The sequence below is a fragment of the Salvelinus namaycush genome, chromosome 11, assembly GCF_016432855.1.
Source record: "Salvelinus namaycush isolate Seneca chromosome 11, SaNama_1.0, whole genome shotgun sequence".
NCBI lineage: Eukaryota > Metazoa > Chordata > Actinopteri > Salmoniformes > Salmonidae > Salvelinus > Salvelinus namaycush.
This window is the reverse complement of record NC_052317.1, coordinates 6,846,209-6,869,051: the sequence shown is the minus strand read 5'-3', so window position 1 is coordinate 6,869,051 and position 22,843 is coordinate 6,846,209. Positions and strand designations below refer to the sequence as shown.

The window sequence follows — 22,843 nt, the reverse complement described above, 5'->3', positions numbered from 1 at the left end:
AGGAAACAATTGAGCATGAAAGACCCAGTAGCGTTGCAGTTCTTGACACATTCAAACCGGTGCACCTGGCACCTACTACCTGGTTAGTCTATGTCGTGGAAACACTCTCGGGTGGCGCAGCGGTCTGAGGCACTGCATCTCAGTGCAAAGGCGTCACTACAGTCCCTGGGTCGAATCCAGGCTATATCACATCCGGCTGTGATTGGAAGTCCCATAGGATGGCGCACAATTGGCTCAGTATCGTCCGGGTTTGGCCGGGTTAGGTCGTCATCGTAAATAAGAATTTGTTGACTTGCGAGGTTTGACACGTAATGCATCCTATTGATTAATTTTATGTCTCAAAAAACATGCACAAACACAGTGAATATACTGCACCCTATCTGGTAGCTTGGGGTAACCTACTACCTGGGGTAACACACCCCTGCCTCTATTTCTCATAGAAGCCACTTCATGTCACCCCCCCCCCAACACTTTCCCTGGTTCCCTTACTCTTGCTCAACTACAAATGTAATCTGTCTCGTCAACTGACAACTGAGCAGAACACCTTATAAAAGCTTTTTCCCCCTTATATTTTCACCATAGTTTTCCATAAAAAATTCAGTCAGGCACTTTGGCAGTAGGCTGGACTACTGCCCATCCTTAGCGTGAGGACACCTGTCTCTGCCAATAAGTCGTTTCTATGGCCTTCGATTGACAGCTGTCCATTACACTCACCGGCGGCACAGTCCTCCTCGTCTGACCCGTTCTCGCAGTCCCGCTCGCCGTCGCATCGCCACGACATTGAGACACACTTGTTGGTAGAGCCGCCGCAGTCAAACTTCTCCGGAGGGCACGTCTGTTTGCCTGGAGGGGAGGGAGGAAGGGAGGGAAGGCAGAGATGACTTGTTAGGCTGCGTTCCATTCCAACACCATCCCCTGCTGCCCTCACTCACTCCACTTCGCAGACCTGAGGCGACTGAGAAGGTGTAAGTCATTTGGCCACCGAGTTTCTGCTACATTGCTCATCGCCATAATACCAGATATGTGTATCAGGAGAGTGAGCGAGCCCTTCTATCCCCTTGGGCCTATTAAACACAATGGTGAAGCTATCACCATGATGCGTATATCTATCGAATCCTAGGTCTAGGTCGTAGAGGCTCGGTGTCGATACGGAATTCTATCCAATCCACTCACAACTACAGGAATGTCTAGGGTGTATGTAAGGGGCGAGGGGTCTAAATAGAATTCAACCCTAGTATCTCCACGGACCTACTGTATATTTTACATTTTAGTCATTTAGCAGACGCTCTTATCCAGAGCGAGTTACAGTAGAGTGCATACATTTTTATTACATTTTTCATTTACATTTTACATACTGAGACAAGGATATCCCTACCGGCCAAACCCTCCCTAACCCGGACGACGCTATGCCAATTGTGCGTCGCCCCACGGACCTCCCGGTTGCGGCCGGCTGCGACAGAGCCTGGGCGCGAATCCAGCCCAGCCTGGGCGCGAACCCAGAGACTCTGGTGGCGCAGCTAGCACTGCGATGCAGTGCCCTAGACCACTGCGCCACCCGGGAGGTATATAAACAGAACAACATCCCCATGTCACTGACGCACATCCAGAAGCACAACCACTCAGCCAACATATTTTGTTTTCTAGCATCAACCCTAGAGACATGACAAGAACATTTAATACAGCAAAAGTACAGTTGGCCGCAGTGTGAAAGAGAACCCTGGTCCTCCCCAGCTCACAGTCTCCTCCATCTCCCCTTCTTTCTAGCCCAATCTGTTGGTTGGTGTAGCTGGCACGGGCGCCGTTTGATCCAGATTACTCAGCGTTTAGTATCAAGCCCTGCTGTCGTTAATTATACATCTCTGCTTACAGTACATACAGCCGGCTGGATTTAAGCCGTTTTTCACAGTCGCCCCCGAATCGAATCAACGAAGAAGAAAAATCTGGTGGTAATTTGATTTGGTCTTGTTTTCGAGTGTGTTAGATGTTAATAGTGTCACAACCTTTTATTAGCTTGTCGTAGTCGAGCTGAGGGTTGGTTTAGCAGGGTCTCGGATTTTCATGTAATGCGCTGTCTGACAGGTTTTCTGTGGTGGTTTTCAAAGGCAAAAAAAGCATTGGAGATGATAAACGATTAACGAAAATGATTAACAGTATGATGGTATAGATGTACTATACATATTTGAAATGGCATCATGTATTTTAATTTGATCAAATACAATTATTTATTTCATGGTGGTAAAAAGCAAACAGGAGAAGAATCTACAGTTGAAGTCGGAAGTTTACATATACTTAGGTTGGAGTCATTAAAACAAAATTTTCAACCACTCCACAAATGTCTTGTTAACAAACTATAGTTTTGGCAAGTCGTTTAGGACATCTACTTTGTGCATGACACAAGTCATTTTTCCAACAATTGTTTAAAGACAGATTATTTCACTTATAATTCACTGTATCACAATTCCAGTGGGTCAGAAGTTTACATACACTATGTTGACTATGGCTTTAACCAGCTTGGAAAATTCCAGAAAATGATGTCATGGCTTTAGAAGCTTCTGATAGGCTAATTGACATCATTTGAGTCAATTGGAGGTGTACCTGTGGATGTATTTCAAGGCCTACCTTCAAACGCAGTGCCTCTTTGCTTGACATCATGGGGAAATCAAAAGAAATCAGCCAAGACCTCAGAAAAAAAAACTGTAGACCTCCACAAGTCTGGTTCATCCTTGGGAGCAATTTCCAAACGCCTGAAGGTACCATGTTCATCTGTACAAACAACAGTACGCAAAGTATAAACACCATGGGACCACGCAGCCGTCATATCACTCAGGAAGGAGACACTTTCTGTCTCCTAGAGATGAACGTACTTTGGTGCGAAAAGTGCTAATCAATATCTCTATCCACAGTAAAACGAGTCCTATATCGACAACCTGAAAGGCCGCTGAGCAAGGAAGAAGCCACTGCTCCAAAACCGCCATAAAAAAGCCAGACTACGGTTTGCAACTGCACATGGGGACAAAGATTGTACTTTTTGGAGAAATGTCCTCTGGTCTGATGAAACAAAAATAGAACTGTTTGGTCATAATGACCATCGTTATGTTTGGAGGAAAAAGGGGGATGCTTGCAAGCTGAAGAACACCATCCCAACCGTGAAGCACGGGGGTGGCAGCATCATGTTGTGGGGGTGCTTTGCTGCAGGAGAGTCTGGTGCACTTCACAAAATAGATTGCATCATGAGGTAGGAAAATGATGTGGATATATTGAAGCAACATCTCAAGACATCAGTCAGGAAGTTTAAGCTTGGTCGCAAACGAGTCTTTCAAATAGACAATGACCCCAAGCATACTTCCAAAGTTCCAAAGAACCCTAAACGTTTGACCCAAGTTAAACAATTTTAAGGCAATGCTACCAAATAGTAATTGAGTGTATGTAAACTTCTGACCCACTGAGAATGTGATGAATGATGAATAAAAGCTGAAATAAATAATTCTCTCTACTATTATTCTGACATTTCACATTCTTAAAATAAAGTGATGATCCTAACTGACCTAAAACTGGGAATTTTTACTCGGATTAAATGTCAGGAATTGTGAAAAACTGAGTTTAAATGTATTTGGCTAAGGTGTATGTAAACTTCTGACTTCAACTGTATATAAGGCAGGTAATCAAGGTGGTGATGGAGTCCAGGTGAGTGTCATTATGCGCAGATGTGCGTAACGCTGGTGACAGGTGTGCGCCATAACGAGCAGCCTGGTCACCTAGAGGTCAGCTGACGTAGCCTCGCAAGCCAATAGCAGAACGTGATGACAGAACTGTAGCAAATCGTAAAAGACTGAATCCGACGTACAGTATCTTCAGAAAGTATTCATGTTATTGTGTTATAGCCTGAATTTAAAATAGATTACATTGAGATGTTTTGTCACTGGCCTGCGTACCATAACCCATAAAGTGGAATTACATTTTTCATTTATTTATTAATAAAAAATTAAAAGCTGACATGTCTTGAGTCAATAAGTATTTAACTCCTTTGTTATGGCAAGCCTAAATAAGTTTATTAGTTAGAATTTGCTTAACAATCACATAATAAGTTGCATGGACACATAATAAGTTGCATGTGTGCAATAATTGTGTTTAACATGATTTTTGAATGACTACCTCATCTCGGGAACCCCACACATACAATTATCTGTAAGGTCCCTCATTCGAGCAGTGAATTTCAAACACAGATTCAACAAAAAAGACCAGGGAGGTTTTCCAATGCATCGCTAAGAAGAGCACATATTGATAGATGGGTACAAAGAAAAAGAATCTGACTATGAATATCCTTTTTTGAAAAAAGGTGAAATTATGAATTATACTTTAGGTGGTGTATCAATAAACCCAGTCACTACAAAGATACAGGCGTCCTTCCCAACTCAGTTGCCGGAGAGGAAGGAAATCGCTCAGAGATTTAATTATGACATAACATTGAAGGTTGTGCAATGTAACAGGAATATTTAGACTTATGGATGCCACCCGTTAGATAAAATACGAAACGGTTCCGTATTTCACTAAAAGAATAAACGTTTTACTTTCGAAATGATAGTTTCCGGATTTGACCATATTAATGACCTAAGGCTCGTATTTCTGTGTTATTATGTTATAATTAAGTCTATGATTTGATATTTGATAGAGCAGTCTGACTGAGCGGTGGTAGGCAGCAGCAGGCTCATAAGCATTCATTCAAACAGCATTTTCGTGCGTTTGCCAGCAGCTCTTCACAATGCTTCAAGCACAGCTCTGTTTATGACTTCAAGCCTAGCAACTCCCGAGATTAGGCTGGTGTAACCGATGTGAAATGGCTAGCTAGTTAGCGGATTGCGCGCTAATAGCGTTTTAAACGTCACTCGCTCTGAGACTTGGAGTAGTTGTTCCCCTTGCTCTGCAAGGGCCGCGGCTTTTGTGGAGCGATGGGTAACGATGCTTCAAGGGTGGCTGTTTTCGATGTGTTCCTGGTTCGAGCCCAGGTAGGGGCGAGGAGAGGGACGGAAGCTATACTGTTACACTGGCAATACTATAGTGCCTATAAGAACATCCAATAGTCAAAGGTATATGAAATACAAATGGTAAAGAGAGAAATAGTCCTATAATTCCTATACTAACCTCAACCTAAAACTTCTTACCTGGGAATATTGAAGATTCATGTTAAAAGGAACCACCAGCTTTCATATGTTCTGAGAAAGGAACTTAAACGTTCGCTTTTTACATGGCACATATTGCACTTTTACTTTTTTCTCCAACACTTTGGTTTTGCATTATTTAAACCAAATTGAACATGTTTCATTATTTATTTGAGGCTAAATTGATTTTATTGATGTATTATATTAAATTAAAATAAAAGTGCTCATTCAGTATTGTTGTAATTGTCATTATTACAAATAAATAAATAAAACATTTAATTAAAATAAAATCGGCCGATTAATCGGTACCGGCTTTTTTGGTCCTCCAATAATCGTTATCGGTATCGGCATTGAAAAATCATAAATCGGTCGACCTCTATTGTCTAGCAATGATCAACAACCAATTTGACAAAACTTGAAGAATTTCTTAAATAATAATGGTCAAATATTGTACAATCCAGGTGTGGATGGCTCTTAGTGACTTACCCATTTACATTTACGTCATTTAGCAGACGCTCTTATCCAGAGCGACTTACAAATTGGAAAGTTCATACATATTCATCCTGGTCCCCCCGTGGGGAATGAACCCACAACCCTGGCGTTGCAAGCGCCATGCTCTACCAACTGAGCCACACGGGACCACATAAACATTACCCATTAAGACTCACAGATGTAATCGCTGCCAAAGGTGATTCTAACATGTATTGACTCAGGGGGTTTAAATAGTTATGTAAATTATATATTTCTGTATCTACAAACACGTTTTTTCTTTGTCATTATGGGAATTTGTTTGTAGATAGATGATTAAAAAAACATATTTATTCCATTTTAAATTCAGGCTGTAACACAACAAAATGTGGAATAACTCAAGGGGTATGAATACTTTCTGAATGCACTGTACAGTGTTGGAAGGGCTTTAGCAAGCAAGCTAGCATTCTTGTACCTAAACCATAATTCACAGAGAGGGACGTGGCTATGCTAGCCCAGCTTAATGAAGCAGTACATCTGCCTGTAACTCATGGTATCTGATCGTTTGGTGCCATTTATTCTGCCCAGCGGACCGGGCCAAGTTACTCTCTTATTCTCCCCACCACCCACCACCAGGCAGCATGACACACTGGCTGACTCTGACTGCATTGTGGGGCTGTACTGCAGAGCCAGGAATACTCGGAGGCAGGCTAAGAAATAGTGTCACCTTAATTTTACAAGGTTTAACCTTGATGACAGTTCAAATCAGACCTGGATGCAAATAGTATTTGTTTTCCTGTCAATACTTTAAAAACTTTGAACGCTTGATTGGGCCTGCCTGAGTGACAGATGGGCAGGGTTTGCTAATGATTCCATTAGTTTCATATCACCAGACGATCTCAATCAAAAAAAGTGTTTGAAAGAAAACAGATACTATTTTGAACCACGGCTGGTTAAAATCCCCTTTAAAGTGAGACATGCCGAATAAAACCGCAACACATAATTAGTAACAATAAAAGTATCTACCCTGCTGAAAAAAGGACCACACGAACCACACGCACACCACAGTTCGTGCTGACACAGCTAGCTCACTAACTTTAGCTATTATTTTTGCTCAATCACAATAGACCTGAATCAAATGACGAAACCAGCTGCCAAAACGATTGAAATTTGATATTCTGACGTTTTTCAGCGCAATGTTAGTTTTTATTAGTCTGTATAGTAACGTAACGCTATTGATCTGTCAGTTTCCCTAGCTAATTCCCTACTTTTCACACTGCCACGGTATAAACCGCTCTACAAGCTTCACTATCACACTATGCTCATCGTGTCTTAGCAGGATCAGATGGTGACATGTGTCCCTGCAGGGTCAGACAGCCAGGGAAAGGGAAAGGGGGATACCTATTCAGTTGAATGCATTCAAGTGAAATGTGTCTTCTGCATTTAATCCAACCCTTCTGAATCAGAGAGGTGCGGCGGGCTGCCATAATCGACATCCACGTCTTCCGGGGAACAGAAGACCAGTCTATGGCGCTCAGGTGCATTTTGCAGTATATTATTACAATCAGTGAATGGATACAAAATGCCATCTTGAGTTGATGGGTAGGCTACAGTCTGGGATCTGGGAATAATGGTCATTTAAATGATTGAACCATTGATTCTATTCATTGGTAATATAATGTATAAATGTACACCAAGGTAATTCTTTGTAATGCCTCATCTGAGCAGGATCAGATGGTGACAGGGGTCTCAGCAGGGTCAGGAAGCCAGGGAAGGCCAGTCTGTGACAGCGCAGAGGTACATTTTTGCCGATACAAGACTTTATTCTTTCTGTGCAGCAAACACTGGACAAGCAAGAAGCTTCAAAGATTGGAACTGTTTTAAGGCAGTCTGACAAACCTCTAAAGTTGATTTGCAAACTGTATCAAGGGTTGATAGAGGCTTTTCCCGATGACACAAAACATGTAAAACAAAAATGTGAGAAAGAGCTGGGAGACGCTACTGATGATTAATGGATAAAGATATGTTAGAATGCCAAGTCGTGTTCATATAATCTCAGACATAAATTACTGCAGTTTAAGACCATCCATATAACGTACATATATGCCAGTTAAACTGAATAACATGCACTCAGAAATTGTATTATTCTGCTGGAGGTGTAAAGAAATATTTGCATACACTACCAGTCAAATGTTTTAGAACACCTACTCATTCAAGGGTTTTTCTTTATTTTTACTATTTTCTACATTGTAGAATAATAGTGAAGACGTCAAAACTATGAAACAACACAAATGGAATCATGTAGAAATCAAATAAGTGTTAAACAAATCAAAATATATGTTATATTTGAGATTCTTATAATAGCCACCCTTTGCCTTGATGACAGCTTTGCACACTCTTGGCATTCTCTCAACCAGCTTCATGAGGTAGTCACCTGGAATGCATTTCAATTAACAGGTGTGCCTTAAAAGTTAATTTGTGGAATTTCTTTCCTTCTTAATGCATTTGAGCCAGTCAGTTGTGTTGTGACAAAGTAGGGGGTATACAGAATATAGCCCTATTTGGTAAAAAAACAAGTCCATATTATGGCAAGATCAGCTCAAATAAGCAACGACAGTCCATCATTACTTTAAGACATGAAGGTCAGTCAATCAGGAACATTTCAAGAACTTTGAAAGTTTCTTCAAGTGCAGTCGCAAAAACCATCAAGCTCTATGATGAAACTGGCTCTCATGAGGACCGCCACAGGAACTAAAGACCCAGAGTTACCTCTGCTGCTGATGATAAGTTCATTAGAGTTACCAGCCTCAGAAATTGTAGCCCAAATAAATGCTTCAGAGTTCAAGTAACAGACACATCTCAACATCAACTGTTCAGAGAAGACTGTGTAAATCAGGCCTTCATGGTCGATTTGCTGCAAAGAAACCACTATTAAAGGACACCAAGAATAAGAAGAGACTTGCTTGGGCCAAGAAACACGAGCAATGGACATTAGACCGGTGGAAATGTGTCCTTTGGTCTGGAGTCCAATTTGTAGATTTTTGTTTCCAACCGACGTGACTTTGTCAGACCGGTGTGGGTGAGCGAATGATCTCTGCATGTGTATTTCCCACCATAAAGCATGGAGGAGGAGGTGTTATGGTGTTTAGAATTCAAGGCACACTTAACCAGCATGGCTATCACAGCATTCTGCAGGGATACGCCATCCCATCTGGTTTTGGCTTACTGGGACTATCATTTGTTTTTCAACAGGACAATGACCCAACACACCTCCAGGCTGTGTAAAGGCTATTTTACCAAGAAGGAGAGTGATGGAGTGCTGCATCAGATGACCTGGCCTCCATAATCCCCCGACCTCAACCAAATTGAGATGGTTTAGAATGAGTCGGACCGCAGAGTGAAGGAAAAGCAGCCAAGACGTGCTCAGCATATGTGGAAACTCCCTTTCCAAGACTGTTGAAAAAGCATTCCAGGTGAAGCTGGTTGAGAGAATGCCAAGAGTGTGCAAAGCTGTCATCAAGGCAAAGGGTGGCTACAAAAGGGGGGTAGGTGGTGAGGTTGGCCGACCAGCTGGTGATGCTGGTGACCAACTCATGCTGGTATGCTGGTGACCAATTTATGCTGGTGTTGCTGGTCACCAATAAAAACACAGCGAAAGCTGGTCACCAGAAAAAACACAGCACTAGTCACCAGCATTTTTTTCAGAGGGGAACATATAATATTAATAGATTAATGACTGTGAATTAAACCGTTTGTTCCAGTTAGAAGAAACTGACCAATCACATCAGTCAGGAGTGATTTATCAATATACAACATAAAACAGTGAAAGGAGAAACATATGGGTCAAAATGGACACCTTCAAAGTACACACCATACTTTACCGACAAATGTGGACATACAAATCAAAACATAAAGCCACACGTCCCTCACGTCATAGAAACTTCAGTGAACTTCAAATTAAGTTCAATGAGCCAACTCCTTTACGACAGATTATGAATTCCTTACCAGCTCCCATGTCATAACGTTAAGTCCTCGTTTGTCACTCCAGCGGTAAACAACTGAGACACAAATGTCACTCTGCCTCTGAGTAATTGTTGTTTACGAGGCCTATATGGCCGCCTTCTCCAACAAAACACATTAGCCACAACTTTAGCGGCAGCTTGTGGAAGTCACCGGGGTTTAGCGTAATCTAATCAATCACTACCTTGTTGTTTAGGTGTCGTGAGCCACTTTGGCACGCAGTTGGTATTTGATTTCCTTGTGTGCGTCGAAGGGGGATTAAGTGTGTAGTTCATCAAAGGGCGATCGGTTAGAGGATAGAACAGCTCTATCCACTCTCTCTTTCTCTCTCTGTCACTCTCACTCGCTCATCTCTCCCTCTCTCTCTCTTACTTGCCACCGTATCTTGCTTTTCTGATTCAACACAAGGCCTTCATCCAGCCCTCCCTACATTCACCCCTCCTTCTCTCCTCCCTTCATTATTCTCCGCTCTGCCACTCAGTATGGAGGGCTTTGATTTTGCTCGAGGGTAAGAATTGAAAAGGCCATTTGGCAGTGCGTGTCTGTATCACAACCTCCTTTTTTCTTTCTCTCTCCCCATGTGTCACCCACTCCTTCCTCATCTCTCCTTCCCTTTGTCTTTCTCTTCCTGCTATTGAGCGGTTCTCATTTTGGAATTGGTAAATCTCTGTGTCATGCTGAACTCTTAGGACCTCATTCATTTCTCTATTGCTCTTGTTCTGTATCACCGTTTCTCCACTCAAATCCACTCATCTCATTTGCCCTTTGTCTTGCTCGCTCTCTTATCTCCTCCTCTCTCTCTCTCTTTCTCTCGCTCTCCCTTTCTCTCTCCCTCTTTATTGTATTAGTAAATATATCAGTGCCATACTGTGCTATCTGAGTACTTAGGCTACCTTGTTTTGCAGCTATAACACCCAGGGCCCAGGTCAGCATTTCTCCAGGGGGCAGTTGGCGGATACATCAGGCCCCACCACTCAACCTGCCTCCCCTGGGCACCAGCTGCTTCCCTCACCACCTAGCGACCTTCACACGTTCAGGCCAGAGTCACACCAACACACACTGCCTCTAAGTGAATGTGACTTGGTGATGGGCCCTGTTAGGGTTTGCAAAATGTCGGCATTTCCTTTCTGATGGCTGGTTTGAACAGATTTAGATTTCAAAGGAAAAGGAAAAGCATCGATCAAAGCTTCGGGTGCATAGCTTTCACAGATCCAATCAGTGATTACTTCTAGGAAGGAAGGAAGGAAGGAAGGAAGGAAGGAAGGAAGGAAGGAAGGAAGGAAGGAAGGAAGGAAGGAAGGAATCAAACAGGAACATGGTCTGTGGTTTAGAGAGAGATGACTGAGCACCATCATCCACAATGTCTACACAGCATTGATCACCTGGCATAGTGGTTAGAATTTATAAGTCTGATTTCTGCTCAGCTGCTTTGACCGAAAGCTTAGAACATTGCTTACTGAAATTGCCATCTGATCTAATTCTTACTGAAATTGGCATCTAAGTGCACTGTGAGTTTTTTTCTCTCTTCATCTTAGTCTAATCTTCCAGCACCGTAGTTACTTTGTTGGCTGTGCAGTAGATTTGTCAGAAATCTGATTTAAACACCACCTGTAGATTCATTGTGACAGATGCCTACACCAAAAGAGTGCCTCATATCACTGAATAAATCCTGTTTTGGCTTTTTCTTCAAAATAGCTAGAATTCAACAGCACCTACAGTTGAAGTCAGAAGTTTACATACACCTTAGCCAAATACATTTAAACTCAGTTTTTCACAAATCCTGACATTTAATCCGAGTAAAAATTCACTGTCTTAGGTCAGTTAGGATCACCACTTTATTTTAAGAATGTGAAATGTCAGAATAATAGTAGAGAGAATGATTTATTTCAGCTTTTATTTCTTTCATCAGATTCCCAGTGGGTCAGAAGTTAACATACACTCAATTAGTATTTGGTAGCATTGCCTGTAAATTGTTTAACTTGGATCAAATGTTTCGGGTTGCCTTCCACAAGCTTCCCAAAATAAGTTGGGTAAATTTTGGCCCATTCCTCCTGACAGAGCTGGTGTAACTGAGTCAGGTTTGTAGGCCTCCTTGCTTGCACACGCTTTTTCAGTTCGGTCCACAAATTTTCTTTGGGATTGAGGTCAGAGCTTTGTGATGACCACTCCAATACCTTGACTTTGTTGTCCTTAAGCCATTTTGCCACAACTTTGGAAGTATGCTTGGGGTCATTGTCCATTTGAAAGACCCGTTTGCGACCAAGCTTTAACTTTCTGACTGATGTCTTGAGATGTTGCTTCAATATATCCACATCATTTTCCTACCTCATGATGCAATCTATTTTGTGAAGTGCACCAGTCCCTCCTGCAGCAAAACACCCCCACAACATGATGCTGCCACCCCCATGCTTCACGGTTGGGATGATGTTCTTCGCCTTGCAAGCCTCCCCCTTTTTCCTCCAAATAAAACAATGGTCATTATGGCCAAACAGTTCTATTTTTGTTTCATCAGACCAGAGGACATTTCTCCAAAAAGTACAATCTTTGTCCCCATGTGCAGTTGCAAACCGTAGTCTGGCTTTTTTATGGCGGTTTTGGAGCAGTGGCTTCTTCCTTGCTGAGCGGCCTTTCAGGTTATGTCGATATAGGACTCGTTTTACTGTGGATAGAGATCCTTTTGTACCTGTTTCCTCCAGCATCTTCACAAGGTCCTTTGCTGTTGTTCTGGGATTGATTCGCACTTTTCGCACCAAAGTACGTTTTTCTCTAGGAGACAGAATGCATCTCCTTCCTGAGCAGTATGACGGCTGCGTGGTCCCATGGTGTTTATACTTGCGTACTATTGTTTGTACAGATGAACGTGGTACCTTCAGGCGTTTGGAAATTGCTCCCAAGGTTGAACCAGACTTGTGGAGGTCTACAATGTTTTTTCTGAGGTCTTGGCTGATTTCTTTTGATTTTCCCATGATGTCAAGCAAAGATGCAGGTAGGCCTTAAAATACATCCACAGGGACACCTCCAATTGACTCAAATTATGTCAATTAGCCTATCAGAAGCTTCTAAAGCCATGACATCATTTTCTGGAATTTTCCAAGCTGTTTAAAGCCATAGTCAACATAGTGTATGTAAACTTCTGACCCACTGGAATTGTGATACAGTGAATTATAATTGAAATAATCTGTCTGTAAACAATTGTTGGAAAATGACTTGTGTCATGCACAAAGTAGATGTCCTAACCGACTTGCCAAAACTATAGTTTGTTAACAAGAAATCTGTGGAGTGGTTGAAAAATGAGTTTTAATGACTCCAACCTAAGTGTATGTAAACTTCCGACTCCAACTGTATGTCATTCCCTTTGGTTTTTCCCCCAGTCATCATTGTTTCTGTTTCATGTCTGTGCGTTGTTTGTGTTTCTTGTTTTGTATTATGTTGAATTTGTTTATTAAAACACTCACTCCCTGAACTTGCTTCCCGACTCTCAGCGCACGTCGTTAAAGCAGCGGTGTATTTGATCTACGCATGTGCCAGCACCCAAAGCACAAGCCTCCCTCTTATCTGCGAGTGAAGTGAGTTCGGAAAAACTGAAAGTGTTCATCTAAGAAAGAGTTTTGAAATACAAACTTTATATATCTGAACTCAGAATCAAATAGGCTTTCCAAAAATATCATAGTCGCTATGGTAGAATGTTTATTTTGATTGCCGATTTTGTGCATTGATCAAAATCCCATCAGGTAGACTGATTTCAGATGTCATGTAACCAACAATATTAGGGAATCGTGTGTAAATGTTTAAATCAAACTATTGGATTAATCTGACTATTCACTATTCTATACTATACTATCACTATACTATACTTATTGCCGGCCGTGTTCCTAGGCATCGGCTCATAACACCAGCCACACTACACGACAAAGGCTAAACATTTTTGGACACTGCCAGAACTTTGTTGGAGACTACGAGCGCACGTAGTGGTACTTAATTGGCAGACCTAGACCCTGTCACAATGAATGAGCCAAGACGTCCGACAATCGTTTACGACCTAACAATTTGCCCACGATGTGGACATTTTGTCTGGGACGGCAAAATCGTTGCATAAGAAGTCTAAAATTGTACAGTCCCTTAGCATAGCTAGCGTTAGCATACTACTGTAACCTATCCAGCTCACATTGTTGTATATCACAATATGAGTATCACCTGGGTTCAATGCAGGCCATCATGCGGTATGTGGCATGACTCAGTACACGTGAAGGTGTGTGAACCTTGAAAACACGTTAACTAGAATAAAGTGCATTCAAAGAAAGAAATCTTCACACACACATACTGCCACACACGGAAACACCCTCCCACCCGACTGAAATGCACATCTTTACGTAACTAAAATCCTCTCCGTTATTAAGTCAATAAAGTGAGGCAAAGCCTTATTTCTCATACCCCCTAACAGTGGAAAATCTCAATGGAGTTGAAACTCAATATCTACAAAGAGACTGGATGAGGCTGTTTTCATTAAACCTCCTCAGAGAACGATCCATAATCCTCTGTGGTTATGTCATTTAAATGGGCCAAAATTAGGAAATAATGCAAGAGGTTTAAGAAATCCGATGTCGATCGATAGAGAGGATTCGTATCGTGTGAAGGATGTGTCTTCAGGTATTGCAGGTTTATTCCGGAAGCTGCACATTAGTTAATACTGAGTGTGCAGTACTACTCTTTTCTAGCTGTCTCTTTTAGCTGTCACTCTAAAATGTCTGGTGTGTGTCATATCAAGCAACGGCGGATATTACCAACAGTCAGTGCTTGAAGTAGAACGTAAACGGCACCAGCGCTCATTTTAGGTGCCAGGACATATTTCAATGTTGCAGTACCAGTGTTCATTTATTAGAACAAATATTCTGTAAGAGGTGCAAGTACTCAGGTACAACATTGTAGTTGTAAAATCTGTACCGTTGTGCCCAGGCCCTGTATAAAACCCTCACAAAATATTTCTGGCCCAATTGAACCAGGCTCAAAGGGGAATGGAAACAAACCCAAAGTTACCCATTTTAGCCAATAGTGATTCAAACTTTTCAACAAAAGCCAAGGCTCAACCACTTGCAGATAGTGGATTTCCACATAACCAAGTCAGCCATTTTTCTGACATGAAGTCAGCATAATGGCCTTTCACTTGGCGTCAAAATCCTAACTTCCACTTAGTTGAATTTTCACTTAGTCATGCATTGATGTCTTTCTGCTATTTTGTTCCTATATTTCTGTAAATCAGTGATATTTATTCCCATAGTAATTTGTTATGGATCCATAACTAAATCAACATCTGCATTTTGAGAGTCCCATGTTAACTACAGTATGTATTGCAGACTGCACAGTAGCCTAATAAACAAATAAACACATTTCGTTAATAAAATAATGATAAAAAAATACTCTTTCAAAATGCAGATGTTGATTTAGTTATGGATCCATAATGGATTACTATGGGAATAAATATCACTGATTTACAGAATATTGGAACAATTTAGAATCCTCCAATCCTGTAGACTACTCCCAACCGTCATGTCGTACATCGCCATATTTTCCAATCCATCCTAATAGACACCCTGAGGGTTTCGTTTTTCATGGAATAGAAACACCATAGTATTATTCAAATTAATTAAACAAGTACCAGTCAAAAGTTTGGACACACCTACTCATTCCAGGATTTTTATTTTTACTATTTTCTACATTGTAGAATAATAGTGAAGACATCACAACTATGAAATAACACCGGTCTCCTGCGTGCCCTGCATTCTGTAGTACAGACATGGCCTGCTCTCCCTTATGTAAGGGATTAGGCACTTTTCCATGTTTTTTATTTTATTTTTTATTTAATTTCACCTTTATTTAACCAGGTAGGCAAGTTGAGAACAAGTTCTCATTTACAATTGCGACCTGGCCAAGATAAAGCAAAGCAGTTCGACACATACAACAACACAGAGTTACACATGGAGTAAAACAAACATACAGTCAATAATACAGTAGAAAAATAAGTCTATATACAATGTGAGCAAGTGAGGTGAGATAAGGGAGGTGAAGGCAAAAAAAAGGCCATGGTGGCGAAGTAAATACAATATAGCAAGTAAAACACTGGAATGGTTGATTTGCAGTGGAAGAATGTGCAAAGTAGAGATAGAAATAATGGGGTGCAAAGGAGCTAAATAAATAAATAAATACAGTAGGGAAAGAGGTAGTTGTTTGGGCTAAATTATAGATGGGCTATGTACAGGTGCAGTAATCTGTGAGCTGCTCTGACAGCTGGTGCTTAAAGCTAGTGAGGGAGATAAGTGTTTCCAGTTTCAGAGATTTTTGTAGTTCGTTCCAGTCATTGGCAGCAGAGAACTGGAAGGAGAGGCGGCCAAAGGAAGAATTGGTTTTGGGGGTGACCAGAGAGATATACCTGCTGGAGCGCGTGCTACAGGTGGGTGCTGCTATGGTCACCAGCGAGCTGAGATAAGAGGGGACTTTACCTAGCAGGGTCTTGTAGATGACCTGGAGCCAGTGGGTTTGGCGACGAGTATGAAGCGAGGGCCAGCCAACGAGAGTGTATAGGTCGCAGTCGTGGGTAGTATATGGGGCTTTGGTGACAAAACGGATGGAACTGTGATAGACTGCATCCAATTTATTGAGTAGGGTATTGGAGGCTATTTTGTAAATGACATCACTGAAGTCGAGGATTGGTAGGATGGTCAGTTTTACAAGGGTATGTTTGGCAGCATGAGTGAAGGATGCTTTGTTGCGGGAATAGGAAGCCAATTCTGGATTTAACTTTGGATTGGAGATGTTTGATGTGAGTCTGGAAGGAGAGTTTACAGTCTAACCAGACACCTAGGTATTTGTAGTTGTCCACATATTCTAAGTCAGAGCCGTCCAGAGTAGTGATGTTGGACAGGCGGGCAGGTGCAGGCAGCGATCGGTTGAAGAGCATGCATTTAGTTTTACTTGTATTTAAGAGCAATTGGAGGCCACGGAAGGAGAGTTGTATGGCATTGAAGCTCGCCTGGAGGGTTGTTAACACAGTGTCCAAAGAAGGGCCAGAAGTATAATGTTAACTACAGTATGTATTGTAGACTGCACAGTAGCCTAATAAACAAATAAACACATTTTATTGTTAAAATAATGATAAAATAATAAAGTTCCTAATTCCTAACAGAGAACAGGCCATGTCTGTACTACAGAATGCAGGGCACGCAAAATTCAAAAGGCACTCGCACATCTGAGCTATCTTTTTTGCAGGTGCATGGCAACAGCCGGATAAGATGAGGAAAAAGAAGAAGGAAACCGCACACTGGTCTTGATCGTATCACTGATCTTTAAGCCTTACGTATCGGCATCACAGCCTTCGTCAGAGCTTTTGTGAGTTTCTTAAATTAGCACCCTTATGTAGACCTAGCCACACCCACATCCGTTCCACGCATCGAAAGGGGTTGGAGGCAAAGGAAAAACAAATAAGTGCTACCAAATATAACAATATGCATTTCATAAATATTCAAATAAAGTGTGTACATAAAACGTCTTAAACACGTCTGTAAAACCACAATGAGGATATCGACCTACCAAGCAAGTTTTCATAAATCATTGGGTACAGTGTAAGAACAACGTCAGAGTAATCTGAAACAGGGGCATAATTCATGTTCAAATTTACAACATAACATACATAGGCATTTCATCATCAAGACCTTTAGGAAATAACGTCTGGAGGGTGAAAATCCCAAAACATTCTGGCTGATTTTCTTTTGTGGCTGGCAGCTGGCATGGACCAATTTATCACATAATTAAAACATGCCAGTGTTTCTTGACCGCATCTCCCACTTTTCGCGAGTTCAAAGTAGTTGTAGCTGTGAACATTACAGAGTGTTCTTTAGGTTTCGCGGGTCTTTTTTGTAGCAGTTCATCTCGTGTTTTCCCCAATGCCAAATTTAGAGCTTCATCCACATTGTGGAGAATAGCCTCTTCTTAGAAACCTATTGTGCATCTCCGCTGCTTTTCCTAGATAGTCCTGAAAATTATTTGTTGCAAGTTTGGGGGGGTTCATACCTAGCTCAAGTTGGGGAGGGGAGGGGTGGTTCACACCTAGCTCAGCTTTAGACAATTATTTAGTAAAGGTTGAATAGTCTATTGTTCAGCTAATAGCCCATCCTGCTACACTAGTAAAGGTTGAATAGTCTATTGTTCAGCTAGTACCCCATCCTGCTACACTAGTAAAGGTTGAATAGTCTATTGTTCAGCTAGTAGCCCATCCTGCTACGCTTGTGAAAAACGAATAACAATACTTTTTCCCCTTTCCACGTTAAAGATTCCAATTGATAAAGTGTTTTTAACCACAATCGGACCCAACCCCAATTAATACATTTGGGCACAGTCGATTGCGTGCTGGACTTCGGGCTAGAATGTTGAGAGTTCGAAACCTGCTCCCTGCTTGCTATAATGAATGAGTTTGATACACCTGGTATTGGCGGCAGATAGCCTAGTGGTTAGAGTGTTGGACTAGTAACCGAAAGGTTGCAAGATCAAATCCTTCAGCTGACAAGGTAAAAATCTGTCGTTCTACCCCTGAACAAGGCAGTTAACCCACTGTTCCTAGGCCGTCATTGAAAATATGAATTTGTTCTTAACTGACTTGCCTAGTTAAATAAAGGTAAAATAAAGTGGGATATGGCAGAAAGAAAACTTGCTAAATAGTGATTTTCATAAACTAACAAAAAAATATGCACAATCTTTTGTCTCTACATTAACATATTCCTCTCAATTGTAATTTTTTTGCTTGACTCGTTATGACGTTATAACTACATACATTTGCTTCCCTGTAATGTTTTGTCAGCCATCTTTGCTGAAGTCGCAACTTTTAAAGGAGGAACCACTGTATACATGAAGGGAAGTATACATGTTTTGATGGTCCCCCGTGATTCAACCTTACCTCGCTGGGAAATCAATGAGGTCTGGCATTTCACGTGAATCTCCGCAGATAGCCATTAATTTCTCAGTACTTGGCCAAAACCCCAGCCTAAATCTTTAATGTGCCAGTGTAATGCTACTTTAGCGTGTGATTGCGAGCCCACTCATTGCGCTACAATGATCTGGGCTGGCACAGATCTAGGGCCTGTCTCTGTCTCTATCGCTCTCAGTGTGTGTGTGTGTCTATGGATGTGAATGAGGCAAAGATAAAAGAAAACGAAATAGAAAGAGAGAGAAGACACGCAGCATGCCTCATAGCTGATTAAGCTTCAGCGTAATTGGAGCGTGAGTGCGGAAGGTGAGTGCGCTGTACGTTAATTAGCATTAGCAGATGTAAAACAGAGGCTCCACTATCACTGCAAACATAGGTCTCTGTCTGGCACCAACAGAAGAGAAATACACACTAACACACGATTTGTAGTATGTCAGAAGGTCAAGGTTTCTTGCTAAATGGCGCTATTAATTAATTCTCAAAGTTCTACTGAATGTCCATCAAAATCAGTTCACAGCGTCCGCTAATAATGTGCTTCTGACACAGCAGGTTGATCAGTTCAACAAGGAGATGAAAGAAAAATGTTATTTTGATGAAGAGACGTTCACTATGGTGATATGAACAGGTTTCCTGGCTCTCGTGGCACTATTTAGTCGCTCGCTTCTCCATCCATTTTAATGCGACTGTGACAGCAGGAGCTGCTCTCAGAGCCAGCTGTGATGGTCTACTACCTGACACCACAGCAGCCATTAGGAAGTCCTAATTTGCACACCATCATGTGGACTACACACTGTGTTGAAAAGGCCAGCCCTTAGTAAGCAGTTTCAGCACCCCTGAACTAGTAGTTTGTTGTACTTGCCCAACACCCCTACAAGTCCCCCCACTTGTATCCGCCAATAACAGTCCGCTATTCCCGGTGCACCTCACTGAAACCCGCTCTTGCCATTAGAGCGAGATCGTGGTCAGAAGAGAATGTACCAGGACTATACCTAAAGATTATCTGAATTTGACTTGTATAAGTACAGTGACGTGTCATTGCATATTTAGTTGGGTGTTGCTAAGGCAGCTCAGATATTTACCATGTTTGTAATATTTATAGAGTAATGTTCATGTGCGTCACGCTACTGCTAGCCAGCTAAGCCAAGATGTTAGCTAGTAATGCTAGCTCGTTAGGCCTGGTGTAACTCACATATAATTTCAGGGGTAATACTATTCTGTTCATAGTCTGTATATGCTCATAGTCATGTTTATAGACATTTACAACCTTTTTATAGCCTCACGCAACCATGCACTGTATGTAGCCCTAGTAGTAGCATGTAGCCTAATTTAGCCTGTGCCTTTCTTCGTGGCGCAGTTACTAATCTACTCTGGTCGTGGTCTTGTGCACATGCGCAGACCCTAGTTGCATTGCAGTCACGTTTAAGTTGCTAGTCCAGCTACTATTTTTCTCATTACATTGTTGTAGATCTGGCCTACACTTATCAGTGGTCATTCTATGCTGTGTGCATTATTCACCTGTATGCTCCATTGTATTTAGTCCTACAATTGTGGTATTACTTTCTGGTCATTATAGTGTTTTTAGCGATGCATAGATATTATTTGACATGCATGCATGTACAGTGCATTCGGAGAGTATTCAGACCCCTGAACTTTTCCCACATTTTGTTACGTTACAGCCTTATTCCAAAATGGATTCAATATGTTTTTCCCCTTCATAAATCTACACACAATACCCCATAATGAAAAAGCGAAAAACTGTTTTTTTAAGAAATGTATGCAAATGTGAAGGGAAAAAAACGGAAATATCTTACTTACGGAACAACCAAGACTCTTCCTAGAGGTGTCCGCCCGTCCGACATAGCAATCTGGGGAGAAGGGCCTTGGTCAGGGAGGTGAAAAGGCGACTCCTGGATGCTGGCCTTCTAGGCAGAGTTCCTCTGTCCAGTGTCTGTGTTCTTTTCCCCATCTTTAATCTTTTCTTTTTATTGACCGGTCTGAGATATGGCTTTTTCTTTGCACTCTGCCTAGAAGGCCAGCATCCCGGAGTCGCCTCTTCACTGTTGACGTTGAGACTGGTGTTTTGCGGATACTATTTAATGAAGCTGCCAGTTGAGGACTTGTGAGGCGTCTGTTTCTCAAACTAGACACTAATGTACTTGTCCTCTTGCTCAGTTGTGCTCAGGGGCCTCCTACTCCTCTTTCTATTCTGGTTAGAGACAGTTTGTGCTGTTCTGTGAAGGGAGTAGTACACAGCGTTGTACGAGATCTTCAGTGTCTTGGCAATTTCTCGCATGGAATAGCCTTCATTTCTCAGGACAAGAATAGACCGACGAGTTTCAGAAGAAAGTTCTTTGTTTCTGGCCATTTTGAGCCTGTAATCGAACCCACAAATTCGGATGCTCCGGATAATCAACTAGTATAAAGAAGGCCAGTTTTATTGCTTCTTTAATCATCACAACAGTTTTCAGCTGTGCTAACATAATTGCAAAAGGGTTTTCTAATGATACATTTTTTTAAATGATAAACTTGGATTAGCTAACACAACGGGCCATTGGAACACAGGAGTGATGGTTACTGATAATGGGCCTCTGTACGCCTATGTAGATATTCCATAAAAAAATCTGCCATTTCCAGCTACAATAGTCATTTACAACATTCACAATACACTGTATTTCTGATCAATTTGATGTTATTTTAATGGACAAAAAATGTGCTTTTCTTTCAAAAACAAGGAAATTTCTAAGTGACCCCAACCGTTTAAATGGTAGCGTATATGTCTATGATGTATGTAGGCACCTGAGCTGAGCCATAAGGGAAACTGGGAATCTACTACCTATCAGATAAGGTGGGCAATGTTCGCTTTGGGTCCCCCCACTTTTGATCTGAAATAACCATTACCCACTAATTCATGTTGTTTTTGCAAATTCAAAGTGTTTGAGCTAGTAATGTATCAATATTTATCTTTAAAAATGTGCTATGACATAGCCAATGAATATATAGCACAACTTTGGATTTCATCCCATCTCAAAATCTAATGGTTTAGACTTTTTGGAAGTTACACCGAGTGGACTTTTCTTCTCCTCTGCTTTGACCATGCAGTGCCGGTAGCAGAGATTGCTGTCCTCTTGTGAAATTATCAACTTCCCCTGTATAGCTAAAAATGACCATATTCAGTAATTGTTTAAACTAAAACTATTGCCGATGGTGAACTTGAACAATCAAAATAAAATGTAATGTAGCCTAAGCCCTGATCAGCAGTTAGGTTATAGCTTGTAGCCAAATGAGAGTAGGGTCTCAGAAAACGACATTTTCAACAGCGCATTTAATGACAATAACCTAGCAAATTAAGTCCTAAGTTCTGCAGTGTAAACCTCACGGTTCACCTGAGAGCGGTTCAGCAGGAAACTAGAAATCTACCCGTCCTGAGGAGAGCTTTAGTGAACGAAGTCACTTCCTCAAGTAAGAGAGGTGAGAATGACCAGTTTGTCAAGTGAGTGGCTACCTTTATGGAGGAGAGGGGTTCACCTAATTTTCCACTCGACCTGTCTGTCTCCAACAGACACTGTTTGATTGTTTACTTCGAGCTTGTGGTTACACCCAGGCATATCCCATTTTTCTGGCCAAATCTTTGGGCATGAATCCCAAAGAATTTACCATTGACTGAAATGCTACATGAATATAACACATATATGATTTTTCGTGATCTGTATCTCCTTTCTTCATTCTTTGTTCATGAGATACCGGCCCACTACCTGCTAAAGCGGTACAAAATTAGGAGAAAAAAATGTCAAAGATAAATTGTATTTTTCCAATTCCCTTTCTGCATTCAAATTCCTTTTTAATAACATGCACTATTGTAGGGCAGCCCAGCCCCAGAAGTGACTCTTCTTATCAACTACATTCAAGAATTTGCTGTGTTATCTTAGGAATTCATCATTCTCTGTGTTGGTCTTGCCAACCCCCATTGTCACACCATCATGTAACTCTGATATCTGTAATAAAATGTAATAAAATGTATGCACTCTACTGTAAGTCGCTCTGGATAAGAGCGTCTGCTAAATGACTAAAATGTAAAAAAAAAAAAAATGTAAATGTAATATCTGACTGGAGGTTAACTTTACAGAAATACTATTGGTCAACAACTCAGGTTTTGAATCCAACCAACTCAGATGCTTATAAAAGGGTCTAAGATTCATTGTTCATTCTCTTATTTGTTCCTGACCTGCTG

The 22,843-nt window shown here is 41.4% G+C and overlaps 1 protein-coding gene across 1 annotated transcript in view; it reads right to left on the bottom strand.

Moving 5' to 3' along the window:
* The window catches only part of LOC120056246 (low-density lipoprotein receptor-related protein 8-like), a 174,060-nt gene that overhangs the window by 68,526 nt on the left and 82,691 nt on the right, over window positions 1–22,843 (bottom strand). Inside the window, exon 4 of the mRNA XM_039004496.1 lies at window positions 715–843. Coding sequence (XP_038860424.1) covers window positions 715–843 — 129 coding nt within the window. The remainder of the gene's footprint in view (window positions 1–714; window positions 844–22,843) is intronic.